The sequence below is a fragment of the Gallinula chloropus genome (assembly GCF_964237585.1).
Source record: "Gallinula chloropus genome assembly, chromosome: 1".
NCBI classification, from domain to species: Eukaryota; Metazoa; Chordata; class Aves; order Gruiformes; family Rallidae; genus Gallinula; species Gallinula chloropus.
Window position 1 is genome coordinate 181,141,445 of NC_140085.1, and position 20,765 is coordinate 181,162,209.

A 20,765-nucleotide genomic window follows, 5' to 3' on the forward strand; every position below is an offset into this window, starting at 1 on the left:
ATGGAATGAGAAATGTAAGAATGCTTTGGTGAGAGCGCATTCCCTGCAGAGTGCCACACAAGTAAAAAGAACATTTAAATAATACTGGCCCTTGATCCTCTCAAAAGCTAAGAGCACATTTATTCAGCTTGAATTCCAAAACCCAACCACAGTTTATAAAACGCGCTTGATCCTTGTGTAAGACCCTTTGGCATTTTCTTTCACAGAAAAGCTCTCCAGATGTTATTTTTACAGTTCATCTTAAGTAAATGTATGTGTTTAGCTAAACAGGCTTAAATGCACGAGCCACCTAAGAGAACAATGATGAAATGCTTCACTTGATTTACGGACCAACTGTCAAACTCTTGTTTATGAACATCTGGCTGGGAAGGTGATTTGAAAAGTTCTCTTGTCAGTAAATATCAGCACAGTAAGCTCTCTCCTCCTTACAGACAGCTCTAAATTGTAAATGTAATTAGTGGAGAAATGGCATCGGCGTGTGCATCTGAAGTCACGTTCAAATTACCCATGCGCACAAAACATCCATTTTACAGCACTGCTAATGTGTAATGTGTGATCATTCTCCACTTCTTAATTAACAAAATACACAAAATATTGGGTTCGGAACCTGGGAGTTGCTTTCCCTACAAGCTACACAAGTAAGTAGAAGACTGTCATGACAGCCCTTCCAAGGAAGCTCATGCTCCTCCCTGACAACTTCTCAGCAGTCACCATGGCCTGGATTTGTTAGCCCAGCTTTCTCCCCCACCCCCGTACCTGCTCCTTCTAGCTTTGTCACACAGGTCCAGAAGGAGCTCCTGGGAGAGAGGAACCTTACCCATCCTCTGCCCACCTCCGTCTGTTTCTTAGCAGTTTCTGCAGTTTCCCATGAACACAACAGCTTGCAAGGGCCTAAATGCCACAGCAACACACCCAATTCAAAGGCTGATATAACCTAAAATCTATAAAGTAAGGATAAGCCCAGAAAAACTGACGTTCTCTCTCCTGCTGTTTTATGACAACATGATGACTCTGAGATGACACAATCCAGGAACAACTTCTGTTAATTCAATTCTAGTTCTAAAGCAACAGTCTACTTTCATCCCAGGTCTAATCTAATATCGGGGAACGATGAGGGGTTTTGTGAGGAATTTCTTTGTTCACTGAGAAACAAAGCAGCAGCTTTATTGCAGAAATTGACTGTCAGCTGAAAGGGAGAGAACACCAATCCGGGAACTCACTATGAATAAATTCAGAGAGATTCATATCACCCACACCAAAACATCTAACCATGACACCTCAGACAGGAGCCTTTTCACCTCCTCATATGGTTTATGGAAAAGGTGGAAGATTGTGTACAGTGATTCAGTCTTCCCACAGTAATCTTTGCATCCCCTGAAGGAGATTCCTATCTCTTTCCAAAAGCTATGACAGCAGCCTACTGCCATCAAATTCCTTTGTCACTCCTGCTGCACATCCAGTAACAAGGAGGCAGAACTTTGACATGTTTCTTTGCCATAAAGAAACTACTGGGAAATTACCTCATTAAATAAACAACAAAAAGGAATTACATTTTAAACTCAGCTTTAGTAAAAAAACTTAATGTTAACCAGAGAAGTGACTTAGAAAGAATAGTCTTGCTCTGGTTATGTCACATTAAAAAAAAGTGTTATATTCTTCAGTGGCTCTGCATATAACACACAGCCAAGACATCTACTGACCTGGCCAGGATATTCAGACATGCTTAAAAAAATGAAGAGTTTAACCACACAAAAACTTCACAAAAGCCATTGACTAGTGTATTGGATTTGCATGGCAAGGTTTTGGTAGCAGGGGGAGTGGGTGGCTACGATCCTTATGGATCCATTCCAACTCATTGTATTCTATGATTCTCTGATTCTAAACTTCCCCTGTGTCTGATAAAGTGAACGCCAGAGAGCTCTGAGACGGACCCACCACTGGTCAAGGCTGAGCCATCAGTGGCAGTGGTAGTGCCCCGTATAGTTAATTAGGGGGGGGAAATCTGCACAACACCAGGAGGAATTGCAGTGGGAGAGAGGAGTGAGAATATGGGTGGGGAACAACTCCGCAGACACCCAGGTCAGTGAGAAGAAGGGGGAGGAAGTGCTCCAGGTGCTGGAGCAGAGATTCCCCTGCAGCCTGTGGAGAAGACCATGGTGAGGCAGGCTGTGTGTCTGGAGCCCATGGATGATGAGGAATAGAGATTCCACCTGCAGACGATGGAGGATCCAACACTGGAGTGGGTAGAGACAGATAAAGGGCACTATGACCCCACAGGAAGCCCATGCTGGAGCAAGCTCCTGGCAGTACCTGGAGAGAGGAGACTACACTGGAACAGGTCTTCTGGCAGGACTTGTGACCCCGTGGGGGATCCACGCTGTAGCAGACTGGTCCTCAAGGTCTGCACCCATGTGAGGGACCCACACTGGGGCAGTTGGTGAAGTGCTGCAGCCCCATGAGGACTCATGTTGGAGAAGTTGGTGGAGGACTGACTCCCATGAGAGGGAGCCCCACATGGGGCAGGGGAAGAGTGTGAGGAGTCCTACCCCCGAGGAGCAGCAGAGACAACATAAGATGAACTGACCACAACCCCTACTGCCCATCCCCCTGTGCCACTGGGGGAGAGAGAGAAATCAGGAGTGAGAAGGGAGGTGTGAGGGGAGGTGTTTGAAAGATTTGGGTTTATTTCTCATTATCCTACTCTGATTTGATTGGTAGTAAATTATTTTTTGCCCAAGTCTAGTTTGTTTTGCCTGTGAGAGTTATTGGTGAGTGATCTCTCCCTGTCCTTATCCTGACCCATAAGCCTTTCATTACATTTTCTCTCCCCTGTCCAGCTGAGGAGGGCAGTGACACAGTGGCTTTGGGGGGCACCTGGCCTCCAACCAGGTCAGCCCACCACAACCAGAAATGTGTTGCAAAAGGGACATGATGAAAAATGTGTCAGACAGAAATGGAACAGCAGTCCATTTTGAACAAAGCAAAAGGGATTTAGGAGATAGGGAGCACAAGAAGAGAAGCTGGAGCTATTTTTTAAGACACTGTGGTTATAAATGATAAGAAAAATAAGTATGGATGCAGCATATTTGTTTCAATTTTCAGAAGTTTTTGACAAGTTTCCATAGGAGAGATTAATGGCCAAGAGCCACAGAACAAGAATAAAGAAATAAAAAAGTCTTCTGAGTATATAAACTAGCTCAAATTATTGTTGTGCCCTTAGAAGAAGACTACCCTCCTTAGACAGGAGATCTTTTCTTTACAGCCATAAACTGGCCATTATCATGTGGGTCTGGACTTAGAGGGCTACTTTAGGAATAATGTCACACATTTGTAGTAGTATTGCTGTAGCTGCAATGGTATAAAATCAGAAGCAAGATAAAGTTTACGGGCCAGTAGTGTCAGGAAAAAAAAACCCCAAAGCTCATGTTCAGGTCTGAGATAGAAGCAGTGAACCTCCAAGCTAAACACAAGTAGGGAGCACATCCTTTGAGTTCAATTAGAGATGTTAGGTAGACAAAAGAGCTGTTTGACACCTGTAGAAGAGAAGGGAATATTCAAAGGGAAGTGGTGACATGATGGCTATCCTGTAAAAAAAAAAAAATACAGAGGGAAGCCTGTGGCAGATGAAAAGATTAATAAAGGGAGGAAAATTACAATGTGCTACAAAGCTACTCCTTCCTTTGAATTCACCTTTTTTCACTGTCTGGTGTAATTAAAGTTTTAGTCCCCTGGTTGCCTCAGACCACCGGAGGGACGGTGCATATTTATCCAGCCATGTGAGTTGGTCCAAGAGGAGATGTGACTTTAACCCACAAACCTTGCCTCATGCAAGAAGGCACACGGGTGTACGGACTGCTCCTTAGAAATGCGCAGCACTTGCTTCCTTGCTCCATGGGTAAGGTATATATTGGAGGAGATGTCTGTGACCCTGCCTCTTCTCCCCCCTTTTTGCACTTGCAAAGCATGATTTGTTACAGCACACAGTCCCTGAGGTCAGGGCAGCACCGGCTGTGAGTGGACCTGGGCATTAAATGAGGGGGTTAATTATATGTGATGGAAAAGACTTTTTTTTTTTTTGTTGTTCTGTTTTCTGGCTTTTCTAATCTAAAAGACAGATGAGGCCTGGTTTTTTATGGTCAGATTAATTTTTCTTTATTTTACTAACACAAAGCAAAAAAAAAAATGTCTTGTTCCTCCTGGCTCTGCAGACTTGAACAAGTGGAAGAGGGAAACTGGGTCCTATTCTGGTCTGTATTATTAACAGAGGGGCTCTCTCTGCCTAACCCTGAGATCACTCTCTTCTCTTATGTTCATCACCATAACTCCGGGGGGGACAATCACGGCTCCAACTTCAATATTTGGCCAGCAAGATTTTACTACTGGATTTTACTGTTGCCAGAATGAAAACAGGTTTGTTACCCTTTAAATCCCCAAATGGGTTTGCAGAGCGGGCAGTACTTGCAAGCCTGTAAACTCTCTCTATATGCAGCAGTTAAATAACATGGACTTTCCCGATATTTTCAATCTCTAACAGAACCGTAAAAGGAAACTGTGACGTGTTGTCATCTTTCGATCATAAAAGCATGGTGAGCAATAAAAAGAGTCCTCTGGAGGACTTCTTTAGTTCATGCTTACTATATACATATGTGGATGAGGCATTAAGTACAGTATCTCAAGGTTACAGATGAAACAAATCTTGGAAGCACAACAAATAACAGGTCATGTAATCAAGTCTAGTGAGATATGTCTCTCATGCAATGCGGCCCACAGAGGCCAGATGCCACTCTGCGTTGGAAAATGTGAAATAATTGGACTAGAATAAGACAACCTAGGAAATTTGTGAAAAGGCATGCTGTCTTTGAATTCTAACAAGAAAACACTGAGAAAATATTACTAGATCCACAACCTGATGCCTATTATCAATAAGAAGGAAGAATTACAGTATTATATGGTAACATTGGTGAGAATGTGCAGACGTGTGGTACTGTTTGTTACATAATCCTTAAAATAATGGAGTCCCTCCGTTACTACTTAAGTTAGCCAAGAGATCTCAATGCCCGTTAGTAGGTGTCTGTGGCATTACAGAGATTGCATTCAAATCTATGCTAATGCATTGTTGATGGAAAACTAGAGATCTCTGCCTGTTAAAGGAGTTGTGGTAAAAAAGCCCTCCACTGAGAACTCGGGGCCTCAAATCCCTGGATGAATAGTTGGAAGGATGGTTAGTTCTCATGTCCCCGATGAGCTCAACTGCTGAGATAAAACACTGGAAGAGAATCAGTCCCTAAGGGATGCCAAATGGTGTATATGAGTCATTAGTTATCATCATTTTGTTTTCTTAGCACGGCACCTTTACATTTCTATGGCACGCACACGTGTAGAGACACATGCCACTCCATCAGGCAGCGCCGGAGCAGTTTGTTATAGGGAAATATATAGTGGGATCCTTCAGAGAGATGTATGCTCCCTCCTGAGGCCCACTGCTAGTAACTTCCATTCATATATAACGGTCTCCTGGCCTTCAAAATATTTGTCATGATGATTACACACAAGACTGTTTCTGCAGAACTGGATGGTTTAGGTTTGTTTTATCTTAATTCCATCTTAGATTTCACTTGGACAACAGTAACAAAAGCCAACAGAAACGCAGGCTGTCTGCTCTTTTTGAAGGGAAAATGTGAGATACATGTTCCAAATCATATTTAGATTTTAAAACTCAGAATTAACACCTTGAATTGCAGCCAGAAATGATCTTAGTCTTGAAGCTGAAAGTCCTTAATCTTGGGAGTCGATAAATCAGTCATGACATGCCTGAACCAACTATGGTTTATTACAAAATCAGGCTTGATTATCTACTTGAGGTAATTAGACAGACCAGAACAAAAAGATACAAAGTTAAAAGGCAACATATGTAGGAAGAACTGGAAGAGATATTCCACTTAGACAGGCTGGTGAATGAACTTGCAATTGAGATTTTTTACATATACTGAATTCCGGCTAATAACATAAAGGGACCCCGCAATATTTATAATAAGCAATTTATTAAATCGGCTCATCTTGGAGCTATTCACCTGCAGATTCCCATTCCCTGCCTCCTGCACACAGGCCTGATATCCAGGTGCTGCATCCAAACTCTCTCACAACCCATGACCCTTCTCTAAGTCCCTAGGAGAATATACTTGGAATAATATACTTGATAATACTTGAAAAGTATTAAAAGCACAGGAAAGAAAAAAAGGTGCTACCAAATCTATTACATTAAAGGACAGCAGCACTGTGGTTTGGTATAAAAATCAAGGAATTAATTGAAAAAGAAATCTGATCACTTCTTTCTTTCCTGTCCTCTTGATTTTGGTAAGTATACTGTTATTTTTAAGAAATATTTAATTTATTTATGATACTGGCTATTCTAGCAGATAAATTTGCAGGACATTGTGCAATGTCTTAAAAATACTTCTAAAAAGCCTGCTTTAAGTGCCAAAATTATTATTAAAAGGCCCCAGGAAAAAAAAAAGTTTTGATGCTTATTCCTGGAAAGGGCTCAGTCATACAATTTCAAGTACAGATCAGGTCTTGAACCAGGCAGTTTCCAATAGAAAGGTTAATTAGATTTGACAGATGCTGCTCAAAATGGGGGTAAAACTTAAACACTACCGTTGTTACCATATTGTACATTAATTTCCAGTGAAATGGACCATTTGAAATGCAATTGTCTCAGGAAGAACAAAAGAAGTTGGAGAAGCATCTAACTTGCCCTCTACATCCATTGTAGCCTGGACATCTCTCTTCTGAAACACAGCTCGTGATGCCAGATCTTCACAAAAATGTGACAATAAGCACATCTGCACCTTCTCCTGTGGTCCTGCCTCCTAACAAAGCCCTTTCCTTTTCTCTCACTCCCCTTTTCTCTAATCTCTAATATGCTGCTGTGATTCTCTAAAAATCACAGCAGCATAGTCTAAGAGAAAGAGCAGGCAGGAACTATCTGCCTGTTCCTAATGTGCGCAGTAGAGTTCGGCTGTTTCTCACCACCTGACTCAGAATATCAGATAAAAAAGAGTTAAACCACATTTTCACTTACCACCATATTGCTGCTGTGCCAGGATACCTATAAAAAAAGCCACATAATAGGCAGGCAGCTCTGTAATCACTGCTGCTTTTCATGCCAATCACTATTATCCCATTGTTTCCATGCAGTCCCTTACCTACCTGGTTTGCCTACGTGAAAGAAAACAGACCATGTGCAATTTGGGCCAGGATTGATTCTTAAGTGTTCAAACAGTGTTTAACTTACTGGAGCTCTCTATCTCTAAGCCTTTCCTGAACACAAACCCCCAAATAATTACTAAATAATGCAGGCATTGTAGTCCGGAGGAGGAGATTGTTTATAAAGGAAAATCAGCTAGGGTTAAGAGAAGAGGTTTTTAGGGAAAAAAAAAACCCTGAATAACAAATGTGCATATACAGGAAAGGCAGAGAGAGTTATCCTTGTTACACAAACAGACCTATAAAATTCCCAAAGCCACAGTAACAGAATATCTTTAATATTTGGGCAGAACACAATCTAAATGCATGCTGCAGAGTACCAGAGCATATTGTATGCATTAAGTTTAATTATCTTTCACCTCCACGTCCACTAACAGAACTACTCCAGTGACCAGATGCTTCCCATTACAGAGACATTACTCAGGGCTGGTGATGTCACGCACATCATTTGTCACCACTGGAGTATGGGAAGATGGGGTAAATTCACTATTTATCTGAATGTAAGTCAACATTAGCAAACTATTATGCTATAAGCTCCCTCGCATGCCCAGGCATTAGGCTTGCTGAAGTCCAACTTGATTCTTCAATGCGGACCATCAAAAGGCATTTTTCCACACTGATCGCCTCTGGTGATATTTCACAGTCAGACTCCTGCAGTGGAGTGGATGGGCATCTTTATGCACTTTGTGAGACCTAATTCTCATGCAATAAGCAAAGGGCATTTGAAGGACAGGCGGCAGAAAGGAAATAAAACCATGCCCTTCATCCCGAAGTAAAATGTAGAAAGCAATCTTCTGTTACTTGCTCTCCAGGGGCCAGGATCTAAGCATCAGCCTAACCCGTACAAGCAGAGATCGAGCCTGACTAGGGAAGAACAAAAGATTTTATAGCCCTTGATTTGGGGTGGCTGCCTGGGGATTCATTCATATTCAAGTCTTCCCCTCCCAAGGAAGTCTTGCTCAGCCACTCCCCCAGGCAACACCATCTGTGCCATCCTGATCACTGTGCTCTCCTGAGCGTACTCTGCACGGACAGAGTTAAGAGTCCTCTTGGGACTGCCGTGCCAACCTCCTGCAGACCATCCACACAACCTGTTAGCAGCTTTGGCTTTAGGGCTTCAGATAGCACCACCTCCACCTTGCCACCCAGACACCAGGAGTGTGTTCAGCAGGCCACCTTCAAGCAGTCTGTCATTAACAGGCTTCCCCTGCACCCCCCGCGGCACAACCCCTCTCCCCCCACCCCAGCAAATACACAACCCGGTATTCATACCCTCTTTGACTAATCGTTAAAACAATTGATTTGCTCTTTCTGTTAATTTCTATCCACAATAACTCCATTTTCCCACGAGTAAACTGCACATCACAAGGGGATTACACTGGATTCCTCACGTCGGCTAAGGAACCTGGCATCCTTGGATAGGGAATGATGTTTGAATAGGAAAGTGCTGCAGAAGTGAAGAGTCAGTAGCAAACGGTTCCAAATAGCCTCTTGGCTTACTTTATGCAGCGGGATGCTCGTAATTACTCACGGGCTTTCTTGTCTAGAATAAATAAACACATGGCAAATAGTGGGAATGGAGGCTTTCCAAAGTGAGATAAAAGATGGGGAAAACTTTTGCAAATATAAAATATTTCCTTATGTTGCTTTAGTGTAACTTCAAATAAAAACATGACAAACAGATTTTTGGTGGTATAATTGCCAACTGCCGGGAATTAAAAAAAAACAACTCACAACCAAGCCACAAAAGGCCTAAACATCCAAACAATATGACTTCCATCATAAATTTATTCTGATATTTTGAGACAGTTAGAAGAGTTCTGCCAAATAGTAATCAGTCTGTTTTCCTAAACTGTTAACTGGCCTGGATAATAGTCTAACAATAGAGACAAACAGGACATATTCCAGAAAAAAACTCTCATCCCACATACAGTACAAGCTTTGCATTTAGTAATTCCCTTTATGTGCCCTTGCTCACCTCTGAGCCTTGTTTATTTCGGACATTCAACGCCTCATATCGTGGTAAAAAGCACTATTTATCTTCAAGCACCAAGCAGATTTTAATCATTATCTTCATCCTTGGCCTCAATTAAGGTCTAATATAGAGGAGGCACTTGAATGACCTAAGAGGTACACTTAACCCTGAATAGTGTGTCAAAGGCACTTAGAGTTTCTGCCACATTTCCTCTGGCCATCGAATCTCTCCCTGCTTTTTCTGTTGTAACCTGACTGTGCTTGTTCCTAGCACTTTAATGTCCCCTGGTGTGAAGTCTCCTTGAGTAACACTCACATGATAGAAAGTGTGATTAACTCTGCAGGCGCTTTTCAGGTCAATGAAAAAAACCTACTTGTTACACTAATATATAATACTTCTTTAGAGATGTTCCCAGTAGCTCTACATATTGGGATTCCCACAGTACCTACTGTCTTTCACTCTTGCTGCTCTCCTGTGTCTCAATAATAAAAATACATAGTTTTACCTGGGTACAATCTCGTCTCTAATCCTTTACAGTACATTTCACAACTCTCTTAATTATTCTGATTGGTCATTCAGATAATTTAAATGGTAAATCTTTTCCTCTTGAATAAGATGCAGTGTTTCTGTAGTGAAGGCTATAAAAGTAAAGTACGGAGGAATTAGAATAAAATTAGGAAACTGATCTGATTTTCCTCTTTATGTTTTTCTTGCTCCACAGGCTGGCTGGCTTGTTAATGAAACACAATGTATAAAACAGATTGGGAAGCCATAATAGATGAAAAGATGCCTTCCAAATACCTTGTCACCTTGAAAGGTTTGCAAAACCTATGGAAAACTCTGTAGATTTTATGAAGGTTTTTTGTATCTTCCTTTATTGGCAGGTACCAATCCAGTGCAGCATTCAGAGCAAGGAGAAGCATGGTGCCACCACGCCCCTGAACTCTTCCAGCAGCTACTTGTGGTCTGCAGCTTACAGGAGCAGGGCAACAAGAGTGTGTGGAGCTGCCTGTGGACTTCAAAGTTTACATCTGGGAAATGTGTTGAGGTGCCAGGATGGGGGCAGAGAAGGGCGATGAAGCTGGTAAAGGATTTGGAGCACAAGTCTTAAGAAATTTCATTCACTGAAATGTATTGAGGTCTGGCATAGGAACAGGCTGCACAGAGAGGTGGTGGAGTCACCATTCCTGGAAGTGTTCAAAAAACACATAGACGTGGCACTCCAGGACATGGTGGTATTGGACTGATGGTTGGACTTGATCATCTTAGGTCTTAAAGACCTTAAAGATTCTACGATTCTATGAAAGTGTTAAACTTCAGTCACAAATTATTGGATGTGAAGGTGTCTTTCCTAAAATGAAAGGTTACTATCTTAAGGTCATAGCATAAGTGGCTTATTTTAAAACTTTTGTGGATAGACCTTGTAATCAATTAACAGGAGCTCTGTGTTAATTACAGAAAAGGAAGTTGCATTTTGTTAAGCATGTCTTGGATGATTTGAGCTAGGTGCTCACTGGCACATTGGTTCAGTGGCTAAGCAATGAAGTGTAGAAAAAGGAAGCTTTAATAGGTAACAGGATAGCACGGGTAAAATGAAATGAGACTGTCAGATGGCTATCAGTGGCTCTGAACCCCCTGTAATGGCGAAGGCACAGAAGAAGAATACACATGGGAGTTGGTACAGTCTTCCGGACATCTGACTTCTTAAAGTCTTCAGCACTGCTTAATGTACAGTCTTTATTTGGGGAACTGCTGAATATAATCAAATATACCTTGATTTCCTACTTTATTTGATTTTTCTTCATCAACGGTACAAAAATAGTACACAACAAGAAGAATGAGGGATATGTTTGCAATTTAGTCAGCATATGACGATCTGCAGCCGACAATAACTCATAAAGCATGCCTCATCTATTTTATGGTAGAAAGACACTGCAGCTTAAAGGACTTTTCTATAGCCAAGGCAGACTGGTGAGGGAATTCTTAAGTCTGAGTCCATTCCTGATTTTTCTCAAATAACCCCTAGGTCTTGTCCTCTGCATAAGAATCGGTGACCTCTTGAGATACTGGAATGAGTAGGAAAAGGAAAAGCCATCATGCTAGTCCATCCCCTGATTTGACCATCACATGAAAAAATGCTTGAGACTAACTGGCATCTGAGTGTAGTTGCTGCTTTTAGTTGTTTAACTGGAATCTGAATATAATGGTTGCTTTTATTTACAATCTTTATTCTGAAGAAAGAGGGACTTTGAATATTATGTCTCCAGACATGGAAGTCTTAAGCTAGTAAAATTCTGGGAGGAATATTTAACCTCGTTTTGTGATTTAGAAGTCTCTAGATTGAAATTTCCCAATTTTTTCCATTATCAAAAAGTAGTCTGGGGTTACAGTTTCAGGACTGCAGCCACATAATTATTGCAGGTGCTGCTTCCAAAGGTGAAGTTTTGCTGAGTTATGACTTCATCTAGAAATAACCTGTAGTTTGGGGAACCCTGTTCTATACATTAATGATCAAGAGGAAAGCCCATCAGAGGGAGAAGCACTTCAGCACTGATTTGCCTCGTACATCTCTCCCCATGATGTATCTGATACTCAGCACTGTCAAAAGCACAATCCTGAGCGAGGTGACCTGATTGGAACTGACAGCTCTTATGTTCCACTGAAATCAGGTCAAGAGACAAGTATGTGGGGAAAGCAAAGACAAACAGAAAAACATAAAGGTTGATGTAAGTGTCTAATATTTCACAAACTCTGGTGTCTAAAAAATACACGCCTGAGGCCACAAAAATTGTGTATGTTTTATCTATACCTTTCCATAAGCAAGCTGTTAGGCTTCAAAACTTCCCAGACTCATGGTTTCACTAGCATTTTGTACAAGTGATCAAAGCCTAACCTCAGCAAAAAACAAGACTGGAGGCCACTGAAAATTTTAATATCTTGAGGCTGAGGCATGTTGGCTGGACTCACATGGAAAAGCGTGCCTTAAGAATTAATCTGTAAATAAGTAGAGGGCATCAGTTTTCAGGCATACCCTTGACTTCCAGGCAGATTTATGACTTTCTTCTTGGATACCTGCCCTGTGCTGTTTTAACTAAGCCTAAAAGAATTACCACTTATGTAGCACTCTTCATCTTCATTTATACAAGGGAACTTTTTGAAATATTTATTTTTTGACTAACAAAAGGTTCCGTCATCTAAGTCATTGTGGAGAAAAACAACTCAAAATTGCCTCATGTTTTCCAGAGAAATGGTTCATTAGCGAAAGGAGAACTAAACTGAACTGGAGAAGTAAATGATTTTCCTGGCAGGATGTCTTCCTTTCGGAAACAGGTGACTTGATACCATTTGCTGAAACAAACAACACTCAACTCGGAAATGTTAAATTTGCCTTTTAAAATGTACCAATGCAAATTCAAAATACAACATTCTCATTTGGCCTAGAAGTCACTGAGTTTTTCTGCTAGTCCTAAAATATAACAAAACAGCAGACCTGAATGTATTTGAAAGATGTTTTTGAATCAGAGTTGTTGAGTACATAAAGAAGACTCTGATCTCAAAAAAGTTAAGTACAAACTATCCTTCCCCTCTTACCTGACCACGTTTCTCAAGCTCTTGAAGTGTAGAAAACAGAAATTTTAAGGCCAGGATAATTCAAAAGCAGTTTAGAAGATCTTATCCAACCTTTCAAAAATTTTGTTTGTTTTACTCTGGGCTGAGATCAACCATGAGAAATCTCAGCCCAAAAGGCAATTTTTTTTTTTTTTTAAAAAGATACATTATAACCTGCTGAAAGGGGGATGTTTAGAAGGAAATGTTTTTAATCCATAGCTATTCCACATCAATCTTTAACACTTTAACTACTGCATTATTAAAATACAGTTTATTGTATGAATTATGTATATTTAATGTAGAAATGCATATATTGCTGTATATGTAATGCAGTAGTCAAATATTATGGAAAAAGGTAAGCTTTCTGAATAACAATAAGTATAAGCAAAATATATGTAGAAAGAGAAGAGCTATTATGCAACTATTAACAAGAATCCATCTTTGCAAATGAAAGGCTCTGACATTTGCCCAGATCAAAAATCCAATTTTAAAGCACTGGGAGATAAGGAATTAAATAGAGTGCAGATATAATCCAGACTGGTATTAAAAGGTTAGCAGTGCTTAAAATTGATTAGTTACCAAGACCAGACAGCCTGCATCCCAGGCTGTGAGAAGAGTATTGGCCAGATGTTGTGGAAGCTTTAGTTGTCATTTTAACAAACTCTCAGGCTAGGCAAGAACTTCACAGATTGCAAAGCAGGGAGCATAACTCTGTTAAAAGGCAGGCATCCCAGCATGTCACACAGCAGCAAAGCTAACAACAGTTGGGAAAAAAAACCCCACCATCAAAAACCTTTAAAAAGACTTAATGGATCATATGGGCACCATATCTATGGCAACGAAGCACAAAACATTTGACATTGCCCTGTATGACATCTATGTCTCTAAATTAGAGAGATATGGATTCAACGCATGGACCACTTGGTGGAAAAAGCTCTGGCTGGACGGTTGCATTCAAACACTTGTGGTCAATGGCTCAATGTCCAAATGGAGAGCAACGATGAGTGGTGTTCCTCAGCAGCCAGTGTTGGCACCAGCACTGTTTAACATGTTTGCTGGAGACACAGACAGTGGGATTGAGTCCACCCTCAGCAAGTTCACCAGTGACATCAAGCTTTTGGTGCAGTTGAAACGCCAGAGGGATGGGATGCCATCCAGAGGGACCTTGACAGGTTTAAGAGGTGGGCCTGTGTGAACTGCTTGAATTTCAACAAGGACAAGTGCAAGGTCCTGCACGTGGGTCAGGCAATGTCAAGCACAACTACAGTCTGGGCGAAGAATGGTTTGAGAGCAGCCCTAAGGAGAAGGGTTTGGGGGTGTTGGTGGATGAAAACCTCACTGAGCCAGTAACGTGGGTAGCATCAAAAGCAGTGTGACCAGTAAGTTGAGGGAGGTGATTCTGCCCCTCTACTCTGCTCTCATGAGACTATCTGGAAAATCACATCCAGCTCTGGGGTCCCCAGTACAATAAAGACATGGAGCTGTTAAAGTGAGTCCATAGGAGGCCCACAAAGGTCATCAGAGGCACCTCTGCTATGAAGACAGGCTGAGAGAGCTGGAGTTATTCAGCCTGGAAAAAAGAAGGCTTCAGGGAGACCTTATTGAGATCTTCGGTACCTGAACTGGGTCTACAGGAAAGATGGAGAGGGAATGTCTACAAGGGCATGGAGTGACAGGATGGGTAATGGCTTTAAGCTGAAAGAGGGTAGATTTATATTAGATAGAAGGGAGAAATTATTCACTGAGGGTGGTGAGGCCGTGGTATATGCTAAGAGAAGCTGTGGCTGGCTGCCCCCTCCCTGGCAGTGTTCAAGACCAGTTTGGATGGGGCTTTGGGCAACCTGGTCTAATAGAGGGTTAAATTATGAAATTTAGGAATTAGGAACCAGTTTGTCTCGGGAAAGAAAGTCTATGAATAGAAAAGCCCATTGGAAATTGCAGGATCAGAGAACAAAAAGATGTGTCAGGATATAGATGAGTACAATGCAACAAATTTCAAAGTATGGTGGGTTATGTAAAGATATCTAAGAAAGTTCACACTCTTAAAGATTAATCTAAGTTACCTATTGTTTTCCTAGCTGTCATCCAGGCAGGACAACAAGAATAAAACTAATTTTAGACAGATAAAAAGTTAGCGCTGGGACATGGACATGTCATTGTCATCTCTGAGAAAGGTCACAGATGACAGTAGCAAAAGTAGTATGCGACTGCTGACAAGGATGAGTTCATTACTAGGAGAGCAAAAAAAAAAATGAAAAAGACAGAAAGATTTAAGGACTAGTTAGATATTTGTTGAACACGTGTTTTGGGTTTGTAAGGCAAGGTTTTGGTAGCAGGGGGAGGCTGCAGGGGTGGCTTCTGTGATAAATTGCTAGAAGCTTCCCCCATGTCCGGTAGAGCCACTGCCAGCCGGCTCCAAGATGGACCTGCTGCTGACCAAGGCTGAGCCCATCAGTGACAGTGGGAGCACCTCTGGGATAAAACAGTTTAGTAGGAAAAACAAACATGAAGGGCAGTTTTTTCCCACCAGAAAAAGGAGTGAGAAGATGTGAGAAACTCTGCAGACACACAGGCCAGTAAAGAAGAAGACCCCACACTGCAGCAGGTGGGGAGACATAAAGAACATTGTGACCCCATGGGAAGACCATGCTGGAGCAGGCTCCTGGCAGGTCCTGCAGACTGGGGTGAGAAGGGCCCACACCAGAGCAGGTTTGCTGGGGAAACTTGTGACTCCATGAGGGAGCCATACTGGAGCAGGCTGGTCCTCAAGGTCTGCACCTTATGGAAACCACACTGGGGCAGTTCATGAAGAACTGAAGCCAGTGGGAAGGACTCACAAAGGAGAATTTAATGGACGACTGTCTTCCATGAGAGGGATCCCATGTTGGAGCAGGGCAAGAGCGTGAGAAGTCCTCCTCCTGAGGCAGAAGGAGTGACAAAGACAACATGTGATGAACCGACTGCAACCCCCATTCCCTGTCGCCCTGTTCCGCTCAGGGGGAGGAGGCAGAAAAAGCGGGACTGAAGGTGAGCCTGGAAAGAAGGGAGGTGTGGGGGAAGGTGTTTTTAAGATTTGTTTTTATTTCTCATGATGTTATTCTGATTTGATTGGGTAATGAATTAGATGAGTTTTGTTCCCTGTTGAGTCTGTTTTGCCTGTGACAGTAATTGGTGAGTGATCTCTCCCGGTCCTTATCTTGACTCCTAAGCCTTTCATTTTCTCTCCCCTGTCCAGCTGCAGAGGGGAGTGATAGAGTGGCTTTGGTGGGCACAGGGCTTCCAGCCAGGGTCAACCCACCACTACATGGTGATGTAAAGTCTCACTGAATGGAAATAGAGTAAATATATTATAGCTATTAAGTCTGTACGTCTTTTTCGTGGCAAATTGTGGGTTTGTCATTATGGATTTGCCATGAAAAAAAATGTGTCAAAAACTTATGAATTATAATGAAGTATCAAAGCAGCTATTTGAAAATACAAGAGATTCTCAAACAAAGGAAAGCAAAAAGGAAAGAAAAGAACTTATTCTGCACCAATAGAGGAATCACGCAGCACTTCAGTAATTAATATTTATTACATATAGCACCTTTCATACATTGAAAATGCCGAACAAATACCAGCTGACCTGTACAACACTCCTACAATATGTGATACTCATAATTATGGAAATTAGAGTTGGGAGCTGGCAATAAATAAAGTCCTGGAGATCCTCCCTTGTGGGGAAAAGCATCGCACGAGATGAGACTGCCATGTAGGGACTGCATAGCACACCTGAGGACTCAATGTACACCAAAACTGGAGAGGCAGAGAGGAAGACAAAAAGGTGGTCAAACTTTCCTGGGATATGCAACTAAGAAGCTTACAAATGAAAGCAGCACAAGCTGATTTTGCCATGTGGCTATATTCAGGTTCAGAGGTAATTTCATTTAAGTTGAACGAAGCAGCTGCAGGCACAGCCCCTGTCAGAAAATGGAAAAAACTGTTTCCCTGCCACTAAATAGAATCATAAAATGTTCTGAGTTGGAAGGGACTCACAATGATCATTGAATCTAACTTCTGACTCCACACAGGACAACCTGAAAGTTAAACCATACACCAAAATGCTTCTTGAACACCAGCAGGCTTTGGGCCACAACCACTTCCCTGAGGAGCTCGTTCCAGTGCTTGACCACCTTCACAGTGAAGAACTTTTTCCTCATAACTAATCTTAATATCCTCTGATGCATCTTTAAGCGATTCCCTCACATCCTATCATCAGACACCAGAGAGAAGACATCAGCAGCACTCTTCCTACTCAGCTTCAGGAGGAAGTTGTAAACAGCAGTGAGATCTCCCCTCAGCTTCCTCTTCCCTAAGTTGAACAAACCTTGTATCCTCACTTGCATCTCTTTGCTCTTGCCGTCTAGTCCTCTCACCATCTTTGTTGTCTCCCCTTGGACACGCTAATATTTTTATATCCTTCTTACCACAAACAACACTCAAGGTGAGGCTGCAGTAAAGCTGAGTAAAATCACTTCTTTTGATCAGTTAAGTGCACTGTGTTAAATGCACTCCAGGTTGGCCCTTTTGGCCACAAAGGCACATTGTTGACTCATCTTGATCTTACAGAATCATAGATAGAATGCTTTGGGTTGGAAGGAACCTCAAAGATCATCTAGTTCCAACCCCCTGCCATGGACAGGGACACCCTTCACTAGACCAGGTTGCCCAAAGCCCCCATCCAACCTGGCCTTGAATACTTCCAGGGATGGGGCTTTCACAACCTCTCCAGGCAACCTGTTCCAATGCCTCCCCACTCTCAAAGTAAAGAATTTCTTCCTAACATCTTATCTGAATCTACTCTCTTTTAGTTTAAAGCCATTCCCTCTTGTCCTATCATCACACTCCCCAATTATCATCACCCAGAAAACCCAAATCCCTTTTTGCAGAGCTGCACCGCAGCCTTTTGTCCCCCAGGTCCACCCGTACATTTGGGATTATACCATCCCATGTGCAGAACCCGGTATTTGCCCTGGTTACACATCATACGGCTGGTCATTGCCAGAATGACCTAATATAGAGAACTTGATCCAGGTCTCTATATTAGGCCTCTCTACCCTCAAGGGAATCAACGGCTCCTCCTAATTCGGTATCACCTGCAAACTTAGTGTTGACTCAACTCCTGCATCCAGATAATTGATAAAAAACGTTGAAGAGAACTGCCTCCTGAGGGGTGGATGGCTGTGCTTGTTTCTTTTAATCGGGAGCATGGGGTTAAAGCCAGAGACCAAGAGTCAGTTCACAGCCTCCACCAGCTAAACACTCAGCTTGAGGCGGATTCATTATAAATCAGCTTTCTTGCAGCTTAGTTTACCTGCCTGTAAGACAGGTAATTCAGAGCCAGACCATCAGCTGTGAACTGGCACAGCTCCACTTGTTTCCCAGTGTCAGAAGGGGACATATTTGGCCAAAACTAAGCATCATACATCCCTGGTGAGGCAGCCAGATTGATTTTCATCATGACCTGGCTCACTGCATCTATGACTACATGGACGGGTGGAGACGTGACAGGATGCTGCTCTGATCCAGATGTCGCACAGCTCTTCTTAAGCTGAAGTGGCAGTGTAGCTTCCAGAGGGGATCTGTCATATGTCTGGCACATGGTTTGTGTCTATCGGGCACCCACCCATATAAAAAGAAATTTTCTCCATCTCACTGGAGCAACAAAGTTTTATTAATCCAAATTAATTTGGCCTCTACTGTTGTCAATGAAGTCTGGTATGTCCTGGCTTGTCTAAGAAACATTGCTGGTTTCAAAATACTATTTTTATTTTTGTTAGAATAAGTGGTCCCCTGCAAGGCTTTCCTAAACTATGTTTGGGAAGTGGAATGACAAAATCAAACAAGAACAACCTCTTGAAATTCAATTTGTGGAGTCAGGCAGAAAGTAAATAAGCACACACCTGATACAGAAGCTTCACTTCACTAATACCAATTCAGCATATGAATTGAACAGGCTTCATGTTTTTCTGCCCAATTAACATAACTTCAAAATCTTGCTCTGGTCATGAGTTCCCAGCCCAGGGTATTCCTTGACAGAACCTCAAGACATCCTGCTTGAACAGAGAAACAGAAATAAATGTTTCTCTTCTGTGACCTGCCTCCTGGTCTTGACCCAGCATAAGGATTGATGGCTTAGGTGTTTAATTTCCCCAAAGAGTTTTAGATTTTCCACAAGGTTAAAATATAATATGGATGATATACCTACTACAAGAAGAGACTAATACATGGTATGCAATATTAATCACAGCTGAAGTTTTCAGAATATAAAAATACAATATCCTCACAAATAATTTCATATATTTTTAAAGGACACGAAGAATTCATGGATGGTACAAGAGATCTCTTCAACAAAGAAAAATCTTACCAGTCACAAGCTGCTGTCCAGCTAGTCCTACTGGAACCATCCCCAAGTTATTCATAGCTGTGGCCCAAGCTGTTGGATCAGTGACTGACATGTTAAGTTGTGTGGTATCTATAGCTATACTTCCCAAACCATCAGCTGCTGCAAGAAAAGAAACCTACTGTAAGTAGAAAAGTCAGTGCTCCAGGATATTTACCAAAAGCCTTCAGTGAAAATGAGACATCACAACCACTGCTTATTTTGATTTTCTTTTGTTTCTTAATTATGATTCATCTTTTAGACCACTGACAGTAGTGCTTGTATTGTATAGTAAAACATAAAGCCATTGGAAACATTCCACAGGCATAAAATGAAAAAAGAGTGCTTCAGGCTGATTAACTGGAAAACCTTTTCACCATGAGGACATTCATGCAGTGGCACAGGCTGTGCAGTCGCCATCATTGGCAGCTTTAAAGACTCAACTTGATAAAGCCCCAAGCAGCTGGTCTGATCCTATGACTGGTCCTGCTTTTGGTAAGAGGTTGGACTGGACATCAACTGAGGTCCCTCCCAACCTGAACGAATCCTCTGATTTAATAATAAAAAATATAAATCCTTTAATTTAATTATAAAAAATCCCATGTAACTTATCAGAAAGTTGCAAGAACCAAACGCCTTCCAAAGAAGGATCTGTTTTCCATGTGGTCCAATTTTTTTTTTTTTTTTGGTAAAAGATTTCAGAATACATCAGCCCCTAAGTAAAAACAGGTCAGAACGAATCAATTCACTATTGCAAAATATTAAGTTTCATTCTAAAAACAAAAGAGAATTATCATGACTATGGACAAAATAAGCTGAGCCCAGGTATGGATTTTCTTGGGTAGGGAAAGGAAAAGTGGGTCAGATGGTGAAGGGATGGGACCTTCCTGACACTGAACCTCCAAATACAAGGTATGACTACACATTTGTGCTTTCCCCATCCCTGGTCGAAACTGCTATCAGGTTGAACCTTTCCATCTGTTTTCTTGCAGCCTTTGCAGACCTGAGATATTTACCTGCAGCCATTGCTTTTCCCCAGTTCCTTTTGCTCCTGTTAGACTTCTTCAGCTAGGAATAATTAACTACTGTATTATCAGCATCTTGAAATGGGATGTCACCAAATGCAGGGCCCATACACAGCTCATTAGGCTCTGAAAGAGAAAAGACAATATCAGTGCTGCAGTCACAACACAGTTGCCAAACAACACACTGCTTTGGGAATCCAATGGAAGCTCCTGCCCACTCCCGCTGGATCATCAGCCCTAGCCTCCTTGCACTCATTTAGGGGCCACGGTAGAAGTGTTTCAGGAACACTCATCCTTGCCTGCCCAACAAACAGTGCCATGCATGAACCTGTCAGACAGCTGAAAGGCCCTTCACAAATTAGGTCTTATCAGTAGCTACACAGCCTCCTCGCCATAAAGGCATCAGCTGAAAGAACATATTAAGGGATGAATATGATTTTTTTTTTAAACTCTTAACAATTAACTGATG

At 41.9% G+C, this 20,765-nt stretch overlaps 1 protein-coding gene across 1 annotated transcript in view; it reads right to left on the reverse strand.

Annotated features, from left to right (window-relative positions):
• ENOX1 (ecto-NOX disulfide-thiol exchanger 1) overlaps positions 1-19,362 on the reverse strand; it is a gene marked incomplete at its 3' end in the record, with an annotated part of 141,719 nt that extends 122,357 nt beyond the window's left edge. The window contains exon 1 of the mRNA XM_084274476.1: positions 19,257-19,362. Within this exon, the coding sequence (XP_084130602.1) occupies positions 19,257-19,347 (91 nt within the window). The 5' untranslated portion in view covers positions 19,348-19,362. The remainder of the gene's footprint in view (positions 1-19,256) is intronic.
• Between the last annotated feature and the right edge of the window lie 1,403 nt (positions 19,363-20,765).